The sequence below is a fragment of the Eutrema salsugineum genome, unplaced genomic scaffold (assembly GCF_000478725.1).
Source record: "Eutrema salsugineum unplaced genomic scaffold, Eutsalg1_0 scaffold_2, whole genome shotgun sequence".
In the NCBI taxonomy this organism is placed as follows: Eukaryota; Viridiplantae; Streptophyta; class Magnoliopsida; order Brassicales; family Brassicaceae; genus Eutrema; species Eutrema salsugineum.
In genome coordinates, this window is record NW_006256829.1 from 803,196 (window position 1) to 828,003 (window position 24,808).

Here is a 24,808-nt window from a genome sequence, read left to right on the forward strand (position 1 = left end):
GATTATATAATTTTATATTTGAAAAGATATGATTCCTAGTCTAGACCGAAGTACAAATTTTAACAAAATCAAAACCATCAACCCACTATCACTTAATTTAACAAAAAGTTTTTAAAAATCTAGCAAGTTAATTTTTGCAAAGATCTTTATGTTTTGTTTCTTAAGCAATTGATGACCTTTTTGATATAATTTTTGTTGAAACAAAGTTTTAAATCTAATATTTTTGTTTGCAATAATGAAAAGATTTCGTGGATATAATATCTTTGTTTCTTGTAATTGGAGAGAGTTCTTAACTAAAAAAAATCTTTTGATAAATTAGGGATTACCTCCCCCCTTACTTATATATGTGATGTTAATTTTCTTTTATCAAGAAACTTTTATTTTTGCTAAAATATTATCAATAAACTTAACATAAATAAATTAGAAGCTTTATAAATATTGTATAAGTTTATTTCCCTAAAGCATATACACAACTCAACATTACTAAATCCCATTAAATAAAACAATAAACTGATATTTTCGTGTCCATTCAACACTCAAATAATCAAATTACTAATTATACATCATATTCAAGCTATATATATATATTTTTTTTCCTTTGATTAGAAAAACAATCAATGTGAGTGTGGTCTTCGAACATGTTTACATTGTTTTCCTGTTTATTAAAGCCAGAAGATCCCTATAACTTAAGCAATTTGCCAAAAAAGAAAAAAAAGAAGATAAACCTTATTATGCATTTTAACTTGTAATTCTAAATAAGCTATTTTTCAAATATGATATGTTGATTTCAATTTATACAATCAATAGTACACTCTATATTTATGTATATTTTGTTGAAAACATGATAATGAACAAATTGTGCACACTTTGATATGATATTTATAAGTATTTTTAGCATAATTTTAAAATGTATACAATGATAAAACTATACAACTTTTATATATTTAAAATAATATTGAAAAGATAAATAACTTATAATAATGTATTGATTCTAGTAAAATATTTTTTTAGATCCGCATTAGTGAGGATTGGAAGACATCAACGGTGGTGGAAGAAGGATAAAGAGGAAGAAGAGGCGGAAGATGAACATCGTCACCGTCACTGGACCTGGAAGAACACACTACGGCTCCTGAGCCACCGGCAACAGCATCTTTGTGCGCCGACTTGCAGTAAAAAATAATGATTATTCATCTTTTTATAATTTTTAGGTTTCTTTCAGAAAGAAATTGGATCAGCGAACAAATAATTTATCTCATCAACAATTTTATAGATATGCCTTAGTCAAAAAATTGACCCAAAAAAAAGAGAAAGGGAGAGAGATCAGATTTTGAAGTAAATATCATCATATTAGAAAAAATGAAAAATGGAGTGGAGGGTGACGATTTAATTTACCATGATCGAGAGAGAGATAAATGCCATACAGACCTTTTAATCATTGACTGTGATACAGTTGGAGCTGGTGGTATAAAGTATTTACATGTGGGTATTAACCTAATGTTAGAATAAGAATACATATTAACCTAGTGTTAGAATAAGAATACATATATGTCTATTCAAAATGTGTTTCCGCACGTGTTCAAAACGTAGTTATAGTAATTTGTATTGGCGTTAGTTCTTAAATAGTTTATAACTACACATGTCTTTTATCTGTTATATCTCAATGTGAGTGTGGTCTTCGAACATGTTTATATTTGTTTTCCTGTTTAATAAAGCCAGAAGATCCCTAGAACTTAAGCAAATTGCCAAAAAAAAAGAAGAAAGAAGACAAACCTTATTATTTATCTAGAACTAATAAGGTTTCGGTTCATTGGTATCTTGATGTTGGTTTGACATGATCAAGTCCAATTTTCTCTATCCCACCCAGTTAAACAACTAATCGAGTAATATGGCTCTTTGAATCACCATCGCGATGACCTTGCTGGTTGGAATTGGTAATCTGTTAATGCGGTTTAGTTACATCATATAATGCGGTTTAGTTACATCAATTAAACAACTATTCGGTTTGGTTTTTATTTATTCGGTCATGATTTTTGGTTTTCCTATCCCTCCTATTAAGTCTCACTACTCATTGAAGAAACAGAGGAACCGTTTTGTGCCATTAATAAGGGGAGAAGCAAAAATGGAAGTTTTGGGAAATTTGAGAAACGAAGGAGGATACTACTTTATGAAGCAAGGGTGTGGGATTTAGGGTTTTGGTTCAGCCGTTTAGGGTTTTCAATTTCTCTCAAGAATGTCTCAGCTTTTGGGCCGAATCGCTAAGCTGTCGACATCATCACCAATTGGGAAGCAGCCGAGACTCTGTTTCAGTGAATTGCGGGCATTGACTACGGAGGCGACGCCGTATCTTCTTTTTCAAGAGATAAACGGCAGGAGGGCACCATGTGGTAATGAAATGTTGGTGGACATGAACTTGTACGATCCGAGGAAGGACGAAAGAGTGAAGATCCCGGACCAGACTCTGTCGATGGAGCTCCTCTATTCGGTGAGGATAGGATCTTCGAGTGGATGGGTGGCAGGGAAGAACATACACGACTCCACAGTGCGTCTCACAAATATGTTCAACCCTTGTGCCTCTGTTTCGTCACGCAAGGTTATCTCCCTGCCTCCATGGGATGATGAAAGTAGAGGTCGAGCTGTTTCCAGTATCTCTCTGTCAGCCTCTCCAGACCAGCAAGGCTGCGTAGTGGCCGCCAAGACGCCTAGCTCATCACTCAGTCTGTGTCGGCCTGGTGACTCGGAGTGGACGCATGTCCGTGTCCCGTTTTATGCCTCGGAGATGACGTATTCGGCGAGAGACCGGAAATTCTATCTCCACATGTTGGCGAGAGAGCAAGTGTATGATGGTCCTATTGATCTCATCGACACTAGCTCCGGCTTCCCTCAGGTGAGTCTGTACCAGAGATTCCCTTTATCTGACATCCCCAAGAGTAGACAAGATCAGGTTAACTCAACTTACAAGACTCAACACCAGGTCGAGTCTCCTTCTGGCGACTCCTTCATCGTTTACTGGTAATTCATTGTCCTGATCTCTTTCAGATACATTCACCTTGAGGACAAGTATTGTTGCAGAGAGAGAAACATAGTGTAAATAGGCAAAGAATGTAAGTAGAGTGAGACATACTGTATATAGAGAGTGAAGAGCCTGTGTTTGTGCTTGTTCTTCTGCTCACTTTAATCTGTGCATTGTTGAATTACAATTCAGTGAAAAAATATATTCATTTGCGCTGCCCCTTTGTCTTAATAAAGGTGTAACGAGTTCTTGAACAGAGAAGAAATGGAGTCTATACGCGCCAAGGAACCCACTGACAGGATCTTCCACAAGCTTAGGGGCTTTTTGGTGTTTAGGCAAGACAATGAGCAAAGGATCGCTTCTTACACTGAAGACATTGGCGATCTCTGCATCTTCCTAAGCAATAGTGAGGCCTTCTGCGTCTCTGCAACCGACTATCCAGGACTTCACCCCAATTCTGTCTACTATGCAAGCTCTCGTACGGGGTTCGGTTTCTACGACCTCTCCTCCAACACTCTCCACGACGTCATCGATGAGGCCCCTTTCTCCATGTACTACCACTGGCTTGCCCCTCTCCAGTGAATAAAAGCTTAATGGCTTTATAACTGTGTAACTTTTAAGTGTTGTTTGTAATTTGCATTATGCCTTGTTCCTCTATCTTACTATTTCGGAGTTTGTGTGTTCTTTCTTAATTTTTAACTTATGACACTCGATGCTTGCTATTTCGTATCCACTCAACACTCAAATTAGTAATTTATACCCATCATATTTCAAGGCAAGCTATATATATATATTTATATATATATTCGATCCATCAGAAAAACATTACTAATGTGATCTTCGAATATGTTTATATTTGTTTTCATGTTTATTAAGTCAAAGATATATAATTTAAGTAATTTGCCAAAAAAAAAGAAGAGGACGATGATCATTTCAGTATATTATTTTATTTTGAATAACTAGAAGTGTAAAAAGATAATTCCCTAATCTTTTGGTGGAAAAGAAAAGAGGTTATTCTCTTCTTGACTAGTTTGGTCCCTCATCATATAATCGAAAAAAACCTCCCAACTCCGAAATCCAAAACCGACAAAAATCACTCTTTTCAGATCGATTTATCCTTCTCCTCCTCCTCCTCCTCCGTCGAAATCCAAAAAGTTTCCGCCGCGAAGATTCTCGTTTCAGATAATTATCAAACTAGGAATCTGGAGAGGAGCTTAGCAACGACGGTGATCCGCCATTACTGAAAGCCTCTATTCTCGTTAATGTCCAATAACCCAAGTCGATTTAAGGTCAGTACTCATCTGGGTTTTCCTCAAAATCAAAACTTTCCGGCTCAAAATTTGACAATTTTATCGGGGTTTCTTGTATTTCCAGTAACGGGTTTTGCGGTAGTTTGTTAGGTGAAGAAGAATGACAACAACTGGGTCTAATTCTAATCACAACCACCATGACGATGGTTCCGTGAAGAATAACAACAACAACCCTAGTACGAGGTCTTGGGGCACGGCGGTTTCAGGTCAATCGGTGTCCACTAGCGGCAGTATGGGCTCGCCCTCGAGCCGGAGCGAGCAGACCACCACCGTGGCTACATCTGCTAGCGACAGTGCCTTTATACGCCTGAACAATTTGGACATTCAGGGTGACGATACTGGTTCTCAAGGAGCTTCTGGGTATGTAAAAAGCTCTTCTAATTGACTAATTTTACCTCAATCCTGGGATTTGGTAAAGTTTTTTTTTTTATGGATTTTTGTGATTTAGGGTTTTATGAGCTTAACCTTGTGAATGTTCGATTGGCATAGGCTTTGCATAGTGAATTAATAGAACTTAACCAATAGACGTAAGAATGGTGTGTGGAACATACTTTTAGAAGCTTGAAATTGGCTCTCCGATATGTACCGTTTCATAGACTTTCTGCTGCTCGAAGTTTGTCTAAGACCTACAATGAATCTGCCTCTTTGAATACTCATCTCTCACATTATCCTTGCCCGGACTTAGAAAGCTGTTGAGGCACAATCTGTGTGCTTTAATTTTCCGTGGAAGTCGTTAATTATCTTTTGTGTAGTTTAGTTGATCATTAATCTATTAACAGTGGTAAGAAGAAGAAGAGGGGACAGCGTGCGGCTGGTCCAGATAAAAGTGGAAGAGGGCTACGTCAATTTAGCATGAAAGGTCTCGGCTTTCATCTAATTTTTGTTTAAAACTTTATAGCTATCAATTGTTGATATGCCTCCTAATGTTTTGGTTATACACTTAACCGATCTTGTGTTCTTCCGGCTTCCTCTCAGTTTGTGAAAAGGTGGAGAGCAAAGGAAGGACAACTTACAACGAGGTACAGTAGTTTCCTTAAAATTGAAAGCTTCACTTGCGAAGATCACATAGTGGAATATCAGTTTGTCTCATGATTAGTATTGCAAACGTGTAGTTCTGTAATACTGTATCTGACAGGTGAAAGTACCTTTCAGGTTGCGGACGAGCTTGTTGCTGAATTTGCACTCCCAAGTAACGATGGAACATCCCCGGATCAGGTATGCGATTCTTTGATAGTTTATAGCTTGAACATGTGCACTACTTGTTGTAGAACTATTAATATATGCGGTTTTTTCTTGAAACTCTAAAAGAATTACATCATCTGAATTTCTTTTAAACAGCAACAGTATGATGAGAAGAACATAAGGCGAAGAGTATATGATGCTTTGAACGTCCTCATGGCTATGGATATAATATCCAAGGATAAAAAAGAGATTCAATGGAGAGGTCTTCCTCGTACAAGCTTAAGCGACATTGAAGAATTAAAGGTTTTCAACCAGCTTTCTGTGTTTTGCTTGCCCATGTTCCAAACCTCGTCTATAAATTTTTGTTCCTGAATTTGAGTTTGATTTCTGCAGGCTGAACGTCTCTCACTTAGGAACAGGATTGAAAAGAAAACTGCATATTCCCAAGAACTGGAAGAGCAAGTAATGGACTCCAGTGATACCCTCTCTTTATCTGTTTGATCTTCCGTTTCCTCTTATCATACATGATTCTTACATGGTTCTTCTTTCTTCTCTTTGTCTGAAAAGTATATAGGCCTTCAGAATCTGATTCAGAGAAACGAGCACTTATATAGCTCTGGAAATGCTCCTAGTGGTGGTGTTGCTCTTCCATTTATCCTCGTCCAGGTAAACTTCAGCAAAGCTTATTTCGATCCAGAAGCAAACCAATATCATCGTTCTTTTTCGGCTATTGTCTGATTGTTGTTATTCTGCACCAGACTCGTCCTCACGCGACCGTAGAAGTGGAGATATCAGAAGATATGCAGCTCGTGCATTTCGATTTCAACAGGTAAAAGAACTAAAACACCAAATTTGATCTTTTCTTTTCTGCCAAATGTCCTCCATAGTAATCAATTTACCTGGTACATGTCTTTTTGCAGCACTCCATTCGAGCTCCACGATGACAATTTTGTCCTCAAGACTATGGAATTTTGCGATCAAGTTAAAGAGAAGATTGTTCTTGAGCAAAAAAACAAGGAACAAGGGTGTGAAAACAGTCGAACAGAACCAACTTAAGAGAAGAGGAGTATCATAGGGACTCACATTAAGATGAACAATGTATATTTTGTATCTCTGGATATTATTTTGATACTCGAACACTCCTCCTTTTATTAGATATTTTTGTTCACAAAAAAACATTTATATCTCTTCTTACTTTATATTAGAATTGGATATAATTTTGATACTCAAGCACTCCTTTTAATTCCGCAGGGTAACTTTTTAAAATTATTTAAAAAGAGAAGATTGTTCTTGAATTAAAAAAAAAAAAACAATGAACAAGGGTTTGAAATCAGGCGATAAGAAGAAGAGGAGTATTGTAGGGACTCACAGCTAGAGGGATGGGCTTGTGAAAAAATACATTCTTAACGATTTGAAATTGCTAAATTGGATTAGTTGATGTCCGGTTTTGTTCATCCCTAAACCGGGGTTTTGAATTTTCTTTGAATTATTTGACATCTGGTTCGAATATGGCTTCTTTCAAATCATATGATTGAAAACTCATTTCACCGGTTTATTACTTTCAAATACCAAATCAAGGGTTTGACCTTGCAGCAATCTATAAAAGGGAGGAAAGGAAAACAATTATCAGCTATTCAGAGACTGAATATGGCTTCTCTAGCTTCGCTTGGATCAACAAATTCATGTTATAAACAAACAATTCGACCAGAGAATTTAAATGAAACATATTCAGAGATTTATGCAGCAAAATCAGTTCATGAAAGCTTTAACTAGTGAGACTATAAAGTTAATAATGGTTCTTCAGCTCCACCAAACATAAAAATAACATATAAATTTAAAAAGTTTAAGAATAATTTCCACCTAGGAAAAAAATTGTAGGGAACATTTTATCAATTCTAAAAAATTAAATGATAAATTGTATTGTATTTATGTTTTTTTTAATAAATATATCTTATCGTAGTAGGTGAGATCATTTTTCAATAGACATTTATGCGTCAAAATTTATAAAAATTTTGAGCATTATTTGTGCAAAAATCTCTTACAATGTAGTGATATTTTCATATATATTATGTCTTTTTGCATCACTCCATTTACCTTGATACATGTCATTTTGAATGTTACAACACTTATATAGAATACATATTTTACTATACAATCTAATATAAAAATAATTTAAAAATATTGTATCCATCCTATCCTATTCCATTTTTTTCAATAAAAAATCAAAATCTTGTCTTATAAGCAAATGTATTTTGATACAAAACTAGAATTCTAGACATAGAATATGATGAATTATGACAAGATAGAACGAAACGAGAATATGCCCATTTCTTTGACTGGAAATGCGATTTCTATGGTGTGAAGTGTGTGTGTAAGTCGTATCGTTATTCTAAGAATTAAGCAAGTGAATCAAGGATTACCTATTTAGTCTTAATAGGATTAGTTTTTTGTTTTGTAGATATCAAATGTGTGTTTGTAGTAAGTTTATCTATTTTAGTGTATTAAGTATTAACTTATTTTTAAGTTGAATCTAATCATTATGTATTTTTTTGTCGACATCAGTTATGTTTAATTATATTGGTACAAATAGATCGATTAAAATTAAAAAGTTGACTGACATGATTCCGGCGGCCGTCTCTTCCTTAAACTTCGAATTCCTCGGAAGGTGGTTCAGGAGGTACTCCCACCAGCGAACCTACTCTGCCGCCGTCCCCGACACCACCGTCCCCAGTCCTCTGTGACGCCACCTACGCCAGTGTCTCCCCAAATCTAGGAGAAAGAAGAGGAGCATAAAGCATTGATCCGTACGACGAAAGAGTTTGAAGAATATGCTCACTTCTATTACTGGAAGTGTGACTTCTATAGACCAAAATCGGTTTGGAAGGAGATGAGAGGTCGTGATGATGATCACAAGTACAACAAGCCAAATGTTATGAGTGCTCAGGAACTGGAAAACTGGCTAAAAGGAAAGAAGAGGAAGCTGAAGCTGCAGTAGGAGGTGTTTGAGACATAGATCAAAAAATTGAATTCCGAAAAAACCAGAGGACCATATGGGGTCGGATTGGACAGGGATACCAAAAAGAATGTTTTGGTCATTGAAGATATTTTAAGGTGTTTAAATCTGTTACTTAGTGTCTGTATTTTTCTTTTTTTTAGTTGTTGTTGTTGTTAAGTATGAAGTATAAACTATTATTCTGAATGGAAAATTTTTTTTAAAACAGGGGCTCTAGAGAAAATTAAAGTCTTAAAAATCATTAGTTAACCAATCAGATTTTATTAGTTTAAAATTTTTTAAAGTCAAAAAAATTTATCCTAAATTTGTGGCTTTTACTTTTTTTTTTTTTTAAGTCACAACTATTTATTTTACAGCCAAAATTTTAACAGTAACAGCATAAAATTAAAGTTTACTTAATGTCTGTATTTTTTCTTTTTTGTTGTTGTTGTTTAGTAAGATCTCATTGTTCTACTTTGGTGTCGTAGGGATTTTAAATCTTTAATTTAAACAATCAATTAGATTCTACTTAATTTTATTTTAATTATTAGGTTAAGTATTTTGTTTAACTACACGAGTAAAAAAAAACAGTCGACAGTCTTTAAGACTGTAGAGAAAATAGAGTGATCAAAAGTCTGATTGGTTTAAAATTATCTGTGAACGCTATAAAATCCTTAAAAGTGCTAACAGTCATGACGCCAATCAAAGCCTTAAAATGCTGCTGGGTAACTCCGGAGATTGAGTAAGTCCGGCCATGGCGACGATTTCTCATGTTCCTTTCTCTTTCTCCTTCCCTTCCTTTCACAATCGGAATTCATTGCTATACTATCATCGTCATCGTCATCAGCAACCGCAACTTTTTGTTTCGCTCTTGATTTTGACGAAGAAGAATGGTTTCGTCTGTTTCGCTTCTTCCATCAAACAAGCCAGGTTCAAAATTTGGAGGCAGCATTCGTAGTTCGTTCGTCAATTTCAGTCACCGTTTTGTGGGTTTTTCTGGTTTATGATGATTGAAAATTCGATTGATTTTTGCAGGGTTCGTAAAAGAGTGAAGAGCAACGAGGAGCTTCGGAGTGAGATTATGGAGTTCGTTGCTTTGGCTGGACTTCCTCAAGGTCACGTGCCGTCCATGAAGGAGCTCTCGGCACATGGAAGGTTCCAAATTCCAAATCCCATATTTGCAGATTTTGTTAAATTGCTGAATTGTTAGTAGGCTCGTTGAATTTTTGTGTCGTGCATTCATTACAAGCCTTCTGATTTTGTTTTTAGGGGATTGCTTCTGGGAAACTCTGACTTAATTGAGTTTTGGTTGTGCCATCATTTGTTTGTAGAGTTGATCTTGCCAACGTTGTCAGACGAAGAGGATACAAGTTCATTAGGGAACTTCTTGCAGACTCTGATTTGGAAGGCTGTAATGAGTTAATTTCTGAGAATAACACGATCATGGAAACAAGTGCCAGTGGTATTTGTTTGAAAGATTTATCAACAGGTCAAACGCCTAAATCTATAAGAGCACCAAAACATAAATTTGATTTTGTAAGATAGTCTCCTCTTTTCTGATACATTTATCTGGTGTAGAAGGTCAGGACGAAGAAGCACTGGATGTGATTGATGGAAATTCGTATACCGAACGACATTCAAGCACTCAAGTACACTTAACTGCAATAGATGGTAGCATGCCTGAGGCTGAAGAACATGGAAGTGTGAGTAAAGATAGTATAGTTGAGTCTGAGAATAAGGATCGGATGTTAGGACTTTCTTCTTCTATTTCAAGCATAGATGACAAATCAGCCAGATTTATCCAGAATGGATGCTTGGATACACTTGATGGTATATTCGATCTCCTGAAGCATTTACGTTAGAAGAATTGTGAATGGCATGTCGTATCAATATCTTCAGTATTCATGCATGTTTCGGCAGCGAATCTTTATCCCATGGTAAAAAATGTTAATTGATAGTTGGAACCTGTTTCAGATGATGAAAATGACACACCTAATGAAAGCTGTCCTGAAGAATCTAAAGAAAGTGCAGAAACAAGTAAAGGACGAGAGTACATAGGAGACAGTCATGGTGGTCAAAGAAGTGTGAGTGCGGTGTCAAATGGAAGTGCCGTAGCATTGGAGGAGGTTACCTATGCTACAGAAGTTAATAGCTCCAACAGGTGAGTCTAAATTATGGCGGTCTAGTTTGTTGCTCTTGATCCTTATTTGCATTTTGTAAGTGATCCTGGATATTTGTTTCACAGGAATAGTGATCAGAGAGGTGGTAATGCTGAACTGGACAAGGAACTTGATGAGGTGGCGACAGATCACTGAATTCATTGAACTCTCTCAATTGGTCTTAAGTTATTGAATTGTTATTTTTATTCGTATCCTTGCTCATAGAACCTTTTTCTGAAATGATACAGACCATGAAACGGGAAAATCAGGTTGAGATTACTCGGCTGAGGTTCATCCTGGTACATTGATTGCTTTCTCTTAATGATTGGAACATATGAAGTGATTTTTGCTAACTAACTTTGTTGGTAATTTATTGCATGGTTAGCGTCAAAAAGAGCTGGAACTGTCAAGGTTGAAGGAGCAAATTGAAAAGGAAAAAGTAAGCTACTACTCTCCAGGAACGTATAAGTTTGTACATAGGTGCCCACTAGCGAAATGGCACATAAATTGGTAGATTCCCTACATATGCAATATGTGATTGCTTAATAACTTATCGATCTGCATATATGGACCTTTAGAATTCTTCAGATATTTGAGATGTAGCTGAGTTCTGAATACTTTTCTTCTCCTTTTCGATATAGGCAATAAATATGTTTATTCTTGGATGATATGTTTCTCTAGTCTCTTATTTATTGCATATGGTGGTGTACTTGTTTGTGTTCCTAATCTACAATTTCCTGGGTTCAGCTGTCTCTTTCGGTTCTTCATAGACAGGCTGAAACAGAGATCCAAAAGGCACAAATGCTTGTCTCAGAGAAGGATGTTGAATTGCAAGAAGCTGAGGAAAATCTCTCAGGATTGCAAGAGGTAGCTTAATTTTATTATAATACTTATCGTATCATTGCCATGGTTCCTATTTAGACTGTCAATACAAAATCCCGCACCAAAGCTCTAATCGCATAACGTTCACCCCTGAAAGCCAAGTGCCTTCTAACGAACACTGGGGCAGACCAACCCTTATCACTTGATTCTCTAGAACGATTTTATGTAAACCATCACTACTTCGAACTAGTAGGCTAGGATTGCTTTTTCTGGTTATATATACTCTAATTTTTGTCTAGCCAAGATTACTAAAGTGAATCTTTTATTCAGGTTGAGATTGAATATTGCGGAGACGGTAATGTTGTAGAGGTGACTGGTAGCTTCAATGGCTGGGAACACCGAGTAGGACTGGAACGCCAAGCATCCAAGTCAACCGGGTCAGTATTGGTTCCTGACTCTTTCTTACCTTTTAACAAGTAATCATCACTCTCTCTAAAGTAGAAGCAACTTTTATATTCCTCTGGTCGAACATTAATCTACTGATGGTGAACGAACGATGTGAAGGACTTCTTTAATATTCGGGTAATGTTGCGAGCGTACACATGTTGAATGCTTCTATGGTGTTTTACAGGAAACAGAAATGCTGGTCAACATTACTGTGGTTATATCCCGGTACATACGAGATCAAATTCATCGTGGACGGTCAATGGACAACGGATCCTCAAAGAGATTCGGTTACAAGAGGACACATCACAAACAACATTCTCAAAGTTGACAGATGATCTCTTGCGTTTACTGTCTTAGAGTTGAATTCAGTGCAGAACATGTATTCAAAGCGTTATTATCAAATATCCGATGCCGATCTCAAGTGTAATATGTTTTGCTCTGTTTCTAGCGCTTAGGGCTTAGGGGTAGACTCTGTACAAAACTACACCTTCAGGTAATTTATTAAATAATATTTGTCTTAATAAAGTCAAAATACGCAGGATTAGAATGCGACATAAGCATCATCATCATGCTCAGTCTTAGACCATCATCCATGAGAAAATGTAGAAAAGGAGTTTTCAACAAATTCCCTTACTTCAAAGTTGATAAGACACTCAATGGCCGTAATTATTTTTGTAGCCACAATTTAAAGGTTTTTGATTAATTTATTACTATTATTGAAGTGATATTGGATGTTTACATCGGTTTGTATAACCAATCGGTTCTCTGGTCCAATACATTTCGGTTTAGGAGTTGATCCAACCCATCTAATATAAGTGGCCCTTTTTGTTCTCTCTTTCTTCTTCGTCTACAAAACTCTTTTATTTTTTTTGCTCATCGTCTCAGCTGAAGTAAAACAATAGAAAGAGATGTTACGGTTTAATTGAAAATAAAATCGTAAGCAAAGCTTTGCAGACGGAGAAAGTTCAAGAGACTAACAGCTCTCTCGGTGTTAGCCATTTCTTCTTCCCCACTGCAAAATTGAGAAACTCTCAACTTGGTATGTTTTTACCGGTTTGTATAACCGATCGATAATCTAGTGCAATTTATTCCGGTTATTATCCTAAACCCTGGATCAAATTAAAATAAAAAAAAATCCCTTCCGTTTACTTTCTTTGAGTTGAATTCAATCCAGAAGCCTCTCAAGATGATCGCTTAAACACAGTGAAAGGAGCAGAGCATGTAACTAATTAAATAAAATGAAAAAAAAAAGAGACACAGAAATAGGGTCAAGTTTCTGAATCAAGTGCCTTAAAATCAAGTTTATGACAAGATATATAAAAAGCAAAACCCTTTTGGGCTAGTTTCCTACAAATTCCATTACTTAAAAAGTTGATACGACATTTATTTCAAAGGCTTTGAACCTATTCCCTCCGGTTACTTCCTCTGTGTCTGTGACCGGTACATAGAAGCTACTCAAGTTGGCCACTGAAGCCGCCTCTCTCAGGCTCGACCGGTAACTAAACTTGTGTCTATTTGATTTCTACGAACACACTTTGCTTGAACTTCTTGCATAGTGCCTGTACAGCTGAGTCAACGCGTGCATTATCCTGTCGAACCAACAAAAATATAAAAGGTAACTTATGAGCCTGAAAAATGGGGAAAGAAATGAAACTAGATCTTGTGTTTATACCTTTCCCTTCAAACAGATAATTATAGGACCTTGTCTGGATTTTCGGTAACACCCTGTGAAGAAGATTGCGGTTAAAAACATAGACTTTACACTTTAGATGCTCTTAAAGTTAAATAATATGAGACAGGTCAAAGATTTTATACCAAGATATATGTCTGGGAATTCAAGACCAAGTTTGGACAGAGGTTCTGCAACCTCAACCTGCATTTCAAGAAAAACCGCAAATCCAAAGTTAACACAGATTTTTGCATGAAAAGCGAACAAGTAGTGAATCTCTTTAACCAGCTCAAAGCAAAGTCACGGCGAGAGAAAAAGTGGAATGGAAAGTAAGACATACATCTGTCAAAGATGTCATCAGGCGCCTTGACGCATATAGCTCTATGAGTGATGAACTTCCACCCAATTTAGTTAGCTCGGTCAGACATTCCCACTCCTTCTCAAGCTCCTCAGTGTTTGTAGCAGCAAGAACAATCACATTGCGGCACTTGATCTACAGAAATTCACCAGCGATCAATGATCAAATGGGTATGGAAGGATAATGCTGCAATACTAACTTTGAATGGAGTTCTGAGGGCAACTACCAATGGCACCGAAAGCTTTTCATGATGTAGCAGTTCTGTGATTCCTTCTGGTAACTGAGCCATCTGTAAATAAAAAAGCAATCAACTTGGTAAGAAACCATGTACGCAACAGAAAAACTCTTTGCTATAAAGTTTTAGCTTAAATTGTCTGAACATGTATAAATCCATAAAAACTTTTTTTCTCAAGACCGAATTACTCACCTCATTCCTGTCACCTGTACACTGCTCGCTGATAAGATGCCTAAGGTATTCCTCAAACTCTTCATCAGGTGCCTGAATTAATGACTTTATTAGCCTCTTACATTACGATTAACTGGTGATTAATTTCACTTGTTGACACTCAGATGCATTGAGATCTTAAGGTAATTTTATCAAAAACTACCTTAACCATGAGCCTGTGTTAAAATGATATAGAAACGTACCAGGCGAACCCCAAATGCCTTAGCAACACCAGCCAAAGTAACATCTGAATGCAAAGGACCAACTCCTCCGTAAATAAATACCTCCAAAATCATCAAGCAGAAGAAATGCGTCAGTCATATCTTACTAAGACAAAACCTCTCTTTGATTTTACGCTCATTCGTTTAAAGGACTCACCATATCACTGGTAGACCTTTGGCGGTCAACTTCCTCGGATACAGAATCTATCTGATATATGAAACACAGAGAAACGTTAATAGAGCTCACAAACAATTTACGTTCTCTGACTGATGCAACAAAGACAATGAGTAAATCTCACTCACATCATTCCGAAGAACAGAAGTTTGTTGCACCGACCAACCAACAGAGGTCAGCTTTTTACACAGAGAGAGTCCTAACTGATCTTCAACAGTGCCAGACCTGAGCTATGGAACAGATAAATGGGTTAGAAGAATTTCATTGCACCTAGGTGAGTAAGTAACCAAGCAGGACTTTTTTCTACGTGTGGGTGGCCTAACTCTACTGTCATATGTGTATATCATATTGTTCTGTTAAGATAAATAAAATGCCAATAAAGAGCCTTATAATAAGAATTAATGACTTACAGAATCTCATCGCCAACAGCAATAACTGAGGCCAAAAGCACCTCGTGTTTTTGTGAATCACTATTTATGTCATTCTTGATTGAAGCAACTTTCTTGACTCTCCCTGCCCTCTCTAACCTCCCATCAGAGAGCAAATAAGCAGGTTTGAATTTCTCTTTATTGCTGGCGTTGTTAACAGACAATAATGCATTGGGAACAGTATCATGAATACTCCCAATTGATGTATATCTGCATATTCAGAAATGAGACACAATATAAGACGAAATGGACAAGGAAAAAAAAAAAACAGAAGAAATTTCAAAAGTGATACTACGGGGAGGACTTTTACCCCTGGTCATAAAGACTGCAATACTTGACCTTGCAAGTTAGGAGAAATGCCCAAACATCTCTGCATAGGAAACCATTAAGAAAATAACCAGAACATAAACATTAAATGAGAAAAAGATCGCAGCACTATAAAATTGCTCTCGTTTCCAATTTTTCGAAGCCTTTCTATGACATAAACAAATTTATCAGAAAAACTGTGCTCAAGATTTGTTGCACGTCAAGCATACTTAAACATAAGTACGAATAAACCACTAATCCAAGTTAACTGTAGATTTAGTAGAAAGAGCAACTAACAGAGAAAGCAATAAGAAGGTATGGTAAGGAGAAAAAGGATACCTATATGACCAATCCAATATAGGATTCACCCTCATAAAGGGCGGCCAACCAGGGGAACTAGGAGAGAACTGCTCTTGACCAACCTGGAAAAAAGTTAATGAGAAGCAATCGATCACAATGATCAAATTTTTTCACAAGTTTCTATAAAATATTGAATATGAATCTTGAGATTAGAGATTTGAAATGAAGCTAACCGCAGTAGGATCACCAATTCGGACACCAAGAAAAATAGCTCTGATAGGGTTAGCCTTCAACAATGCCTCCAACCCGGATTTGAAATCCTGGCGAATGATATCAAGCTGCAGATTGTAACTGCCCATATAGAACAAGATGATTAGCTAACCAGCAAATAGATATTATTCTGGGAGCGTACACGGTAGGAGAACTTTTCTTACGTTTGAGCTGCATCATATGTGAATGCATTGATTTCAGTAAACGCAGAAGGGCTCTCGAAGTATATGGTCCGGACTGGAAATTTTGATAGACCTCCATTAGAACAACTCAGCTCTTTCTTATGCAAAAAATAGCCAGCTCTAAGAAGGTGCAATAACACCTACAAATCATGATGATGGTCACTATTATAGACTCAGGAAACCAGGCGAAATAGAAAAGATCAAAATAGGAGACTTTTTTAGAAGGAACGGTTTTAACTTACAGTCGAATCTTTTCCTCCATTGAAACTAAAGGCGACCTCTTCAATACTGCAGAAGTCGACAAGTTGGACACTTTCAAGAATCAGTAAAGTCAATAATCTTGAAAATTATCACCTTATTTGAAAATGTAACGTAATGTTTGTACAGCATACGCAAACAATGAACATGGCAAACACGAAATGAACAGAAAACTTTAGTTTCTAAACGGTACAATCTAATCCAATAGATCATATACCTAAATCGATCCTAAGGAAGAGCATCTTTCAAACCATGAAATTGCTACTAGTAAATTTAACTGAGATCAATGATCCACAAGATCCTGGTATCCTTTATCGATTTTCAAAGATAAATCACATCCAAAGAACAATAAAATCAAAAAGTAGCAATTTTTTTGCTTCATCTATAATCCAAGTGCAAGTTTCTTTGGTCAATTTTTTTTAAGACAATGAATCTGACGATAGAAGACTTTTATGAAGGAAGATAAAACCAAACAATAAGAGAAGAGAACTCACGAGTAAAGAGCAAGAGCTCTCTTGATGACGAAGATGGCGTTATTGTACTTGGTCCTCAACCTCTTATCATCGCTTTCTCCGATCGCCTTGTCGATCTCCATCTCTCTCTTCTCTCCTGTGGCAAAAATGAAAACCCAAAATGCTGAAGGAATCAAAATATAGAGGAAACCCAAAAACGCAAGTGCTTTGAAATTCGATATGTGAGCATCCACGGATTTAGGAGCTTTCGGATAAGCTGAAAGTTCTGACACCTTATATCCGACGACTCGAAAATCGCGTCGAAAGTATTATAGATTGCTGGAGATGAAGAGAAAACACAGAAAGGAGATTTTCGATTTGGACAAATAGAGATTCTTCTTCTTGAATAAAGTTGGAATTTTTGGATATCCTATTTTTCCTATTCCAAAGTTCAATTTTTTATTGCCACACCCAATTTATCTAAAACCCACCAAGAATCTGAAACTGTGAGATAACAAAAGCAAAACGAAATGAAAATGAAAAATATTGACCGAAGAAAATAAAATGAATATAAAACTGAGAAAGACAAAAGCTTGCTGTTGCAAAAATTGGAAAAAAAAGAATCAAATAACTTTTTTCCCAAAGATTTTCCCTGCAACTCTTTTCTCCCTGTAGAGGATTTCTTTACCTTTTTTTACCAAGTGGATTTATTTACCCATTTTATATACTGAGAGCAGAGACTTAAAGTACTCCAGTAAATACGAAGACCATAAAAGCATTTCTATTTTATACCAAATTAAATAATTCCGATTGGCAGATGAATTTTTTTTTTTAATGTTGAGATATATTTGAACCAGAATTCAAAATTGTGTCGATAAACAGGATGATCTTCGATTAAAATATTAAAATATTTATTTAAGCAAATTATGCTCACATGCATTGAACCTAATAATAAGTAATAACCCAACGGTTTTGTTAGCTTCGATCGAATACGTTAACTGATAAAGTTGCAAGTCACTAAACTTAGGTTGAATACTTATAAATAATTGATATACGTACTTCTCGATTAAATAATATCTAATCTATTAGATTAAGAAGCTTCGTTTTCATAGGATTTGAAGTTATGAAGAAAAGTCAGGGTCAACGATTTTGTTTATGACTTTTCTTTGGGCAATTAGAGTGAGTGCGCCACTTACAGTGCGTTTAAACACCTAACACACACACAATCGCAATCGCCAAACGCAGTCGCGTCTATGAATATCATACATGTGTTTTCTTCTTAACCCACACCATTCACGTTCATATCTGCCTTTTTCTTTTAGTTTTCAATACCCAATCATGTTTAAAAGAAAATATCACACATTTTAAATGGTGAATATCTGTTATATTATATGCTAAACATCATTCGATCAACTCATGTAGAGTCACAATTAAACAAAAGCATGATCCCCTTTTTCTGGGGATTGAATTTCTCATGGAACAAGGTTTATGTTCATGGTTTGTTAATGGAAAACCAGAGAGTTTTTAACCTAAATGGATTAGAGCATGCAACTAAATTCTGTACCAAGAATACTACTCAGAATGCTGCTTCGGTTTAACCTACTCGAAAAGACCGTCCCCGTGCCAAAAATCAACCAGAAAATCCACCATTTCCTGCAAATTTTCCACATCCGCATAGAGAAGATTGTTCTTGAATAATAAAAAAACAAGGTTTGAAAACAAGCAAACAGAACCAAATTAAGAAGAAGAGAAGTATTGTAAGGACTCACAGCTAGAGGGATGGGCTTGTGAAAAGGAGTGTTGGGTAGAAGCAAATCTTCATAAGTAGCGTTGAAGCTACAAAAAAAAAAAAAAATTAGAGTCGAAAAAGGAGTTAATAATGTGAATACTATGTAAGAAACCTGAAGCTTGGAGATCTCAAATTGCTGAGAAGTAATACTTAGACTTTGTAATGTACCTTATTACAGGTTCCATAGGCAACTCTGAAGTCCTTATAGACGGATCTCCAACCCACTTCTTTCTCATCTCCTGCCATGCGATCTCAGCTGCAAAAAAAAAGAAGAAGTAAAACCACAATTTCAGATCCAAGCATTCATATTTCACATGGAACAAGATAGTTGCTGAACATAAGAACTTGGCCTTAATCTGACACTGATTAACAATCAGTTTCCCTAATTGTCAAAGATAGAATAAACCTTGTTCGAGTCAAAATGTCCAAACCCTAAACTATAAACAGTGAATGGTGCTAAGGCTTACCATGGTTCACAAAGATCATCTCAGTTGATTCCTCTATATCATTGCTCGAATTACTTGGAACGTTAGCAGAATCATGAGTAGCATCCATTGTCAACTGAATGCACAAACGATCACCTTACAAAGTGCCCTTGTAGAATCAAAGACAGATCCTGAGCTTGCAAGAAGACAGGAAAGCTCTGGAATTAAAAAGAAAAAACAAGACAGTTTAATCACCTTGTACAAGAAACGAGATATAAAACTTACCTAGACATACACATTGTTAAACCAAAATTCTCGGTAACCAGATTCATTGTGCAACTACCCTTCTTCTCATCGTCTTCCGAGTAAGATTTGAAATACAATAAGATTCTCACAATCAAATAAGAAAAGGAAGAGCCCTAAAACTTGCTCTGGAACCCACCAAACGGCAGAATTCGTAACAAAGAGAAACTCAAGTCACATAATCGACCCAAAACTCATGTGGATTAAAGTTGAATACTGATCACCCCATAATCAACCCAAAATAAGAAGAAAAAAGTGATGATACACTAAGAAATTGTTCTAGGCAGATCTTGAAAAACCGAAATTGTTCATGGTAGATTGTTCAAGGGCTTCGCCAACGGAGAAGGTATAGAGATGCTTCGTTTGCAGCCACATATTAGAAAACAGAGCTCGAAACAATCGAGAGAGAGAGAGAGAGATGTGACCTTGGCTTTTCTGGAAGCTTTGATGAGCAGAATCGATCGACGACGACGGGTGGGGACTGGAAGAGAAATACCTCGCCGAGAAAAAAGTAATCGAAAACGAGAAAAAGGAAATTCAGAATTCAATAGAAAAGTGTTTTATGGACATGAGATACTAACAACAATATTTATATAAGTACAGTGAGTACAATTGTAAGACCGACCTTAGCTCAGTTGGTAGAGCGGAAGACTGTAGTAGGCGAAAGTCAACAGATAAATCTTTAGGTCGCTGGTTCGATTCCGGCAGGTCGGATTATTTTTTTTTTTTTAAATTAGCTTCTTTAAATTTTACGCAAATTGTTTAAGGCCCATAATAACAATCATCTCACTTTCCATATTAATTATTTACTCATGTATTCTTAAACCCACCAATGATTCAAAAGCTGATATTGAAACAAATTTGTATATACAAAAAAGGAATACAACTACATTAAACAATCTGTCGCAGCAATTTATCCATATCTATAAAATACACCTTAATAGCATCTTGAACAATAATTACAAGACGATAGATAAGTTAGATATATGTTTGGTCTTCAACAAGCACCAGTTCTCATCCCTGCAAAATAAATCAAAAGAAATAAAGATTTTAGCCTTGTAAGCAAATTTACCATGAATTTCACACTGTAATTTATACATCAATAAGTTTTACCTTTTTTGTTTCCCTTTTTCATGATGACTCGTTTCTAAGAAGCTGCAATCTATCATCGGTTAAGAGACCTAGCAGACCGTTACCATTCACTTGAGCGTATTTCACGTCTTGAAGCGGATGATGACTTGCCAATGGGAACCGTTGAGAGACAGCAAAAGACGAAGGATCTTGCAAGATGAGCTCGCGAGTGGACTCGTCACAAGATGCAAAAAGTTGTTTCCTTTCCTCACCAAGGTCTATAATCGCTGTTCTTGGCAAACGGATGGTATCTACCGAAGCTTGTGAGGATGACAGTTTCTGATAATGAGAATCAACACCTCTTCTCTTTAGACAAACATGAAATCCATCTACTACACCGATACTATAATTATGTATTCCTGTTTGAGTCAACGAAGGCTGAGACGGGATTGTATCATCAGAAGATCCAACTCTTGGTCTATAAGAAGCAACTACATGGTCGCTGCGAGGACAATACGAGGAGGAAATGCAAACTCCTGGGTTTTCTGTTTCAGAAACCAATGATGGCCTAAACCAAAAAAAAAGAAAAAAAAAAAACCGAAAATATCACAGGTTAGAGTTAGACTCAAGAAAATGCATATTAACTTATCCAAGCAGATGGTAAAGTTCTGTACTCTCTCTTTTTAAGTGCTTTTCAGTTAACGAGATTTGTAGGTTTGATTTCATGAGATGTGAACAAGCCTCAATGTCAAAGAAGCACAAAACCTTACCTTCCCTCGCTGTCATTAATGTTCCACTGACAAAGCCCAATGGAAGATGCGGACAAGAGGGAACATACATCAGAAGTTGGAGTGGAATTGGCAGAGAGGTGATGGATAGTATGAACTGGATTGCTTGATAAGCCAGCCAACGAAGCGCAAGGTCCCATGGTTTGACGCATGTCAAACACTAAAACCATTCCGTTCTGCAATGAAGAAGGTTGGGAGAGGCGGATAAGCAAAATTTAAGTAGGAATGAGCAAAATAATAATTTTTTTTATTAAACCTGTAGTCCAGCATAAATATGGTGAGAACTGTTGCGATCCCAAGAACAAGACCAAGGTGCAGCCTACAAGAGAATGGATCTTCTGCTGATTATTACTGACAAAGATAATCAAATTCAAAGCAAATTTCACAAGAGATGCCAAAAAGACTGTAGTTTACCGGTAAATCATAAGATAAGACAGTGTTGTGGCTCTCCAAGCTGAACAATCGAGCAGACAGGTAATTAGGACAACAAGGAAATCATCCTGGGAATGAAGGCATCCTTAGAAAGTGAAGGGAAAGGTGAATGAAATCATCACGTGTACAAACCTTATGACAGATAATTTTTTCCCAAGAGAACCAAAAACTGCAAGCCCATTATTGTGAGGGGAAAGGTGAAGATCTTTAATTGCTCTAGTGGTAGGAGGCAACAGAATATCATCAATCTCACCAGAATTTAGGCTCATCTGCAATACATTAAGAAAGGTCATATAATTGCCTCACTTAAACTGGTATACGATCAAAATTAAGAGACCAAGAATAACAAACTTACTTGCGTAAGCACAAACGTTCCACCGACACCTGCGAGCCTACGGGCCAATAATAAAGTCTGCCTACCACAATCTATGTCAAATATACGGCCACCATTAATTGGCAGTTCACCCTATAAAAAAAGTTGAATGAAAGGAACTTCATCATTTGCATCAGACACATAAACGCAATTGCAATACAAAGGATACTTCAACCAAAAATTATAAAACAATGGGTCTGAGATAGAACACTAGGCCACACCTGATGCCTGAAGCTGCAAAAAGGCGCCTGTCCATGGTGTTCTTGGTAGATCCTATGACCTAAAGGAATGCGTTTACAGATGTTTAGAAAGATATGTGCATATTATATTTCAAGGGAGAAACAATTATCTCACTTAAAGATAAACCTCTAATAACTGTTTGGGTGATGAAATGCTATAAGTTAAACCCTAAGGTCAGAGAGGAAAAATTGCAGGACAGCTTATCAATTCTACTTAATCAATGGCAAATTAGAAATCTCGTTGAGACAATTTATCCAACAATATGGTGTAAGCATAAGAAACAGAATAAAGGATTCTAGCTAACACAAAAAAGGCAATCATGTAATGTAAGATCTAATAAGTTGATTTAATGTTAACAAAGCTGCATGTGTTGCAACTACGAAGCAAGTTATTGTGTAATTACCAGGTATATATTGCTCTTGAGAAGCCACATTAGGCTTTCTCTGCTCACACTTAGACATGCTTTCCATATTAGCTATCTTCTGCAAAAATTCCAGCCTTTAACTAACTAAAAGAGAAAGATGCTAAATAATTTTGTGCAAAAACAAAAACCCAAAAATTGAATTGGGAACCCTTACTCAGAATAAGGTCCGTTTAGAAAAATACTAGCCAACATAATTTATTCCAGACTCAACTAGTATAAGACTATGGATGAACTATCATTATATGTCCAGGCATAAAGCAGTGTACCAAGAGTGACCATGTTACAACAAACTCGTAGACTGTACCTTTTTCAGCTTATTAACTTCTGATCGTAGCTCTGCTTCCGTTTTTCTCCACTGAGCTTCTTTCTTACTCCAACTCGCAGTCTGTAAGAATATAGTGTTAAAACTGGACCATACTGGTAGGTACTACACACATATGACTATCAGCTGACACAAGGCATAATCTACAAAGAGAACTTATAATAAACACAATACTCCGGAAAAAAATCATCTGAATCAAATGGTATCATTTAAAAGAACTAACTAAGAATAGTGCGGATTGAGTATAGTCACATCATGAACAACCCCAGCAGTAATGTGTCTTTACCTTCTGTTCAATCGAACGTAATTTGGCCTCGAGGACTACGATTCTCTGAGAGTAAAAAAAAAAAAAAAAAATCAGATTTCGATACCGTGATCAGATTGAGAACGAAATTCAAATAATGACCTTGTGCGCTTCATCATCTACAGCAGCAATCCGTGATGCATAAATTTTCCGGACATCCTTCAGGCTACAAGTCCTGTTGCATTGGGGACACTATAAAAGAAGCGAATGTGACTATATGAGAAAGATAATCAGAGCGATAACAGCAAAAGTATTTAATGAAGTTCATAGAGCAATTACACACCGTTCCTGCACTTCGCCGCTGCTGTAACCACTTCTTGATGCAGGAAAATCCATACAAGTGCCCACAAGGAAGACAGCTTGAATCATGGGTAAGAAAAACAAGATAACAGCATAAGTCGCACTCAAAAAAATTAGACGAGACAAGAGCTACAAGGTCTTGCAAATTTTGATAAAGAATCATGCAAGATGCAACTTGACAACACCACGCTACAACTCCCAGCAGCAAATTACTTACTAAATTATCAAACTGATAGAAATTGGTTTACGACTATAGAATTGCTTAATTAGATCATGATATTATGAAACTGCTAAATCCGTATCATAGACTAAACAGGCACACAGTGTAAGCAAAGGAAACCCGAAATTTGTTGACGGAATCGAGAATACCAGACTTGGTGTTCGCCGCCGTTGGTCCAAACTTCCATACAAATCAAACAGGATATTCCCTCAGTCTCGCCGGGTTTCCATTCCACATCCTCCTGCGATCCTGAAGTCGAGCAAACTCCTTCTGACTTTTTCTCTTCGCTCTCCTTCTGTGAAACCCTATGTGAGTCTGATACATTGATGTATTCCCCGGTTTGTGGTTCGTCTTCTTCCTCCTCTTCGTCGGTGTCTTCTTCCTCTTCGGTGTCTTCTTGTTCTTCGTCCGGGTCAATATATTCGTATTCGTCTTCCTCAGGTGAGTCGAATTCTTCGATTGTTACTCCGCCAGCACGGAAGGTGTAACTCCGGCGGCGAGGCATTAGAGCAAAACCCAAAACTGAGCGCCTAAACGAAGGGGTCAGTTTCTCTGTACCACAAGGGAAGAAGACCAAAAGTTTTCGCTGAGCACTTCTCTGGAGATCTCGCTGATAAACAAAAACCCACTGAATCAGCTAGAGACTCAAATTAAAAAAAGGAAAAAACAAAAAGAATAAAAAAATGGAAAAAATGAAAAAGAATTAAAATTTTTAAGATGCGGTGAGCGTGGATCGAACACGCGACCTTCAGATCTTCAGTCTGACGCTCTCCCAACTGAGCTATCCCCGCTTGTTGAATATATCCTTTAATTTATATTTATAATCACATT

General features: G+C 36.7%; 6 protein-coding genes and 2 non-coding genes across 13 annotated transcripts; 4 read left to right on the forward strand and 4 right to left on the reverse strand.

Moving 5' to 3' along the window:
* The first annotated feature begins 2,113 nt into the window (after positions 1–2,113).
* Positions 2,114–3,719, forward strand: LOC18019423. Its single transcript, XM_006398725.2, has 2 exons — positions 2,114–3,009; positions 3,247–3,719. The coding sequence occupies exons 1-2, from the start codon at positions 2,231–2,233 to the stop codon at positions 3,590–3,592; spliced, it is 1,125 nt and encodes a 374-aa protein (XP_006398788.1). The 5' UTR covers positions 2,114–2,230; the 3' UTR covers positions 3,593–3,719.
* Positions 3,720–4,028: 309 nt separating this feature from the next.
* On the forward strand, positions 4,029–6,707 carry LOC18019424 (transcription factor-like protein DPB). 3 transcript variants are annotated; one of them, XM_024156010.1, is made up of 10 exons: positions 4,029–4,299; positions 4,385–4,680; positions 5,100–5,179; positions 5,296–5,339; positions 5,473–5,535; positions 5,659–5,805; positions 5,896–5,964; positions 6,070–6,168; positions 6,261–6,331; positions 6,423–6,707. In XM_024156010.1, the coding sequence occupies exons 2-10, from the start codon at positions 4,421–4,423 to the stop codon at positions 6,556–6,558; spliced, it is 969 nt and encodes a 322-aa protein (XP_024011778.1). In that variant the 5' UTR covers positions 4,029–4,299; positions 4,385–4,420; the 3' UTR covers positions 6,559–6,707. The 3 variants fall into 3 exon arrangements, with proteins under 3 accessions (XP_024011778.1, XP_006398790.1, XP_024011777.1); XM_006398727.2 differs by having other exon boundaries at positions 4,411–4,680; XM_024156009.1 differs by having other exon boundaries at positions 4,030–4,299; positions 4,403–4,680.
* Positions 6,708–9,196: 2,489 nt separating this feature from the next.
* On the forward strand, positions 9,197–12,458 carry LOC18019425 (protein PTST homolog 3, chloroplastic). Of its 3 annotated transcripts, none has more exons than XM_006398728.2 (11): positions 9,197–9,424; positions 9,530–9,649; positions 9,826–9,983; positions 10,073–10,324; positions 10,469–10,655; positions 10,740–10,791; positions 10,902–10,952; positions 11,039–11,092; positions 11,401–11,520; positions 11,806–11,912; positions 12,107–12,458. In XM_006398728.2, exons 1-11 carry the CDS (start codon positions 9,249–9,251, stop codon positions 12,255–12,257), a joined length of 1,428 nt encoding a protein of 475 aa, XP_006398791.1. In that variant the 5' UTR covers positions 9,197–9,248; the 3' UTR covers positions 12,258–12,458. The 3 variants fall into 3 exon arrangements, with proteins under 3 accessions (XP_006398791.1, XP_024012659.1, XP_024012658.1); XM_024156891.1 differs by having other exon boundaries at positions 10,902–10,922; XM_024156890.1 differs by having other exon boundaries at positions 10,076–10,324.
* A 727-nt stretch (positions 12,459–13,185) lies between these two features.
* Positions 13,186–17,509, reverse strand: LOC18019426 (FAD synthase). Its single transcript, XM_006398729.2, has 17 exons — positions 17,280–17,509; positions 17,029–17,143; positions 16,519–16,564; positions 16,259–16,416; positions 16,058–16,175; positions 15,864–15,946; positions 15,529–15,588; positions 15,201–15,428; positions 14,919–15,015; positions 14,773–14,823; positions 14,598–14,678; positions 14,377–14,448; positions 14,176–14,238; positions 13,932–14,084; positions 13,738–13,795; positions 13,595–13,647; positions 13,186–13,511 (listed from the first exon to the last, which is right to left on the reverse strand). The coding sequence occupies exons 2-17, from the start codon at positions 17,127–17,129 to the stop codon at positions 13,434–13,436; spliced, it is 1,500 nt and encodes a 499-aa protein (XP_006398792.1). The 5' UTR covers positions 17,130–17,143; positions 17,280–17,509; the 3' UTR covers positions 13,186–13,433.
* Positions 17,510–18,363: 854 nt separating this feature from the next.
* LOC18019427 lies at positions 18,364–20,035 on the reverse strand. The gene is made up of 5 exons (XM_006398732.2): positions 19,929–20,035; positions 19,243–19,418; positions 18,944–19,031; positions 18,756–18,822; positions 18,364–18,639 (listed from the first exon to the last, which is right to left on the reverse strand). The coding sequence occupies exons 2-5, from the start codon at positions 19,328–19,330 to the stop codon at positions 18,586–18,588; spliced, it is 297 nt and encodes a 98-aa protein (XP_006398795.1). The 5' UTR covers positions 19,331–19,418; positions 19,929–20,035; the 3' UTR covers positions 18,364–18,585.
* Positions 20,036–20,123: 88 nt separating this feature from the next.
* On the forward strand, positions 20,124–20,217 carry TRNAY-GUA. Its single transcript has 2 exons — positions 20,124–20,160; positions 20,182–20,217. It is a non-coding gene; the product is annotated as a tRNA-Tyr (tRNA).
* Positions 20,218–20,352: 135 nt separating this feature from the next.
* LOC18019428 (E3 ubiquitin-protein ligase RFWD3) lies at positions 20,353–24,563 on the reverse strand. Of its 2 annotated transcripts, none has more exons than XM_024155738.1 (14): positions 24,127–24,563; positions 23,741–23,816; positions 23,560–23,649; positions 23,440–23,484; positions 23,136–23,216; positions 22,811–22,886; positions 22,389–22,447; positions 22,150–22,260; positions 21,927–22,063; positions 21,777–21,816; positions 21,619–21,681; positions 21,345–21,538; positions 20,617–21,142; positions 20,353–20,523 (listed from the first exon to the last, which is right to left on the reverse strand). In XM_024155738.1, the coding sequence occupies exons 1-13, from the start codon at positions 24,480–24,482 to the stop codon at positions 20,635–20,637; spliced, it is 1,836 nt and encodes a 611-aa protein (XP_024011506.1). In that variant the 5' UTR covers positions 24,483–24,563; the 3' UTR covers positions 20,353–20,523; positions 20,617–20,634. The 2 variants fall into 2 exon arrangements, with proteins under 2 accessions (XP_024011506.1, XP_024011505.1); XM_024155737.1 differs by having other exon boundaries at positions 22,811–22,889.
* A 132-nt stretch (positions 24,564–24,695) lies between these two features.
* On the reverse strand, positions 24,696–24,768 carry TRNAF-GAA. Its single transcript has one exon. It is a non-coding gene; the product is annotated as a tRNA-Phe (tRNA).
* Positions 24,769–24,808: the final 40 nt, after the last annotated feature.

Bases quoted from the DNA above. Each gene is read 5' to 3' on its own strand.
- LOC18019423 (XM_006398725.2), top strand. From the start codon at position 2,231: ATGTCTCAGCTTTTGGGCCGAATCGCTAAGCTGTCGACATCATCACCA. The intron at 3,010-3,246 runs GTAATTCATTGT...GTCTTAATAAAG, and splicing joins GACTCCTTCATCGTTTACTG to GTGTAACGAGTTCTTGAACA.
- LOC18019424 (XM_024156010.1), top strand. From the start codon at position 4,421: ATGACAACAACTGGGTCTAATTCTAATCACAACCACCATGACGATGGT. The intron at 4,681-5,099 runs GTATGTAAAAAG...ATCTATTAACAG, and splicing joins GGTTCTCAAGGAGCTTCTGG to TGGTAAGAAGAAGAAGAGGG. The intron at 5,180-5,295 runs GTCTCGGCTTTC...GCTTCCTCTCAG, and splicing joins ACGTCAATTTAGCATGAAAG to TTTGTGAAAAGGTGGAGAGC.
- LOC18019425 (XM_006398728.2), top strand. From the start codon at position 9,249: ATGGCGACGATTTCTCATGTTCCTTTCTCTTTCTCCTTCCCTTCCTTT. The intron at 10,953-11,038 runs GTACATTGATTG...TTGCATGGTTAG, and splicing joins CTCGGCTGAGGTTCATCCTG to CGTCAAAAAGAGCTGGAACT. The intron at 11,521-11,805 runs GTAGCTTAATTT...TCTTTTATTCAG, and splicing joins ATCTCTCAGGATTGCAAGAG to GTTGAGATTGAATATTGCGG.
- LOC18019426 (XM_006398729.2), bottom strand. From the start codon at position 17,129: ATGGAGATCGACAAGGCGATCGGAGAAAGCGATGATAAGAGGTTGAGG. The intron at 16,417-16,518 runs GTAAGTTAAAAC...CATGATTTGTAG, and splicing joins ATGGAGGAAAAGATTCGACT to GTGTTATTGCACCTTCTTAG. The intron at 14,239-14,376 runs GTGAGTAATTCG...TTTTATTTACAG, and splicing joins GTACAGGTGACAGGAATGAG to ATGGCTCAGTTACCAGAAGG.
- LOC18019427 (XM_006398732.2), bottom strand. From the start codon at position 19,330: ATGGATGCTACTCATGATTCTGCTAACGTTCCAAGTAATTCGAGCAAT. The intron at 19,032-19,242 runs GTAAGCCTTAGC...TTTTTTTTGCAG, and splicing joins GATGATCTTTGTGAACCATG to CTGAGATCGCATGGCAGGAG. The intron at 18,640-18,755 runs GTGAGTCCTTAC...GAAAATTTGCAG, and splicing joins ACAAGCCCATCCCTCTAGCT to GAAATGGTGGATTTTCTGGT.
- LOC18019428 (XM_024155737.1), bottom strand. From the start codon at position 24,482: ATGCCTCGCCGCCGGAGTTACACCTTCCGTGCTGGCGGAGTAACAATC. The intron at 23,485-23,559 runs GTCATTATTTGA...TTTTACTCTCAG, and splicing joins TAGATGATGAAGCGCACAAG to AGAATCGTAGTCCTCGAGGC. The intron at 21,682-21,776 runs GTAAACTACAGT...ATTCTCTTGTAG, and splicing joins TCTTATCTTATGATTTACCG to GCTGCACCTTGGTCTTGTTC.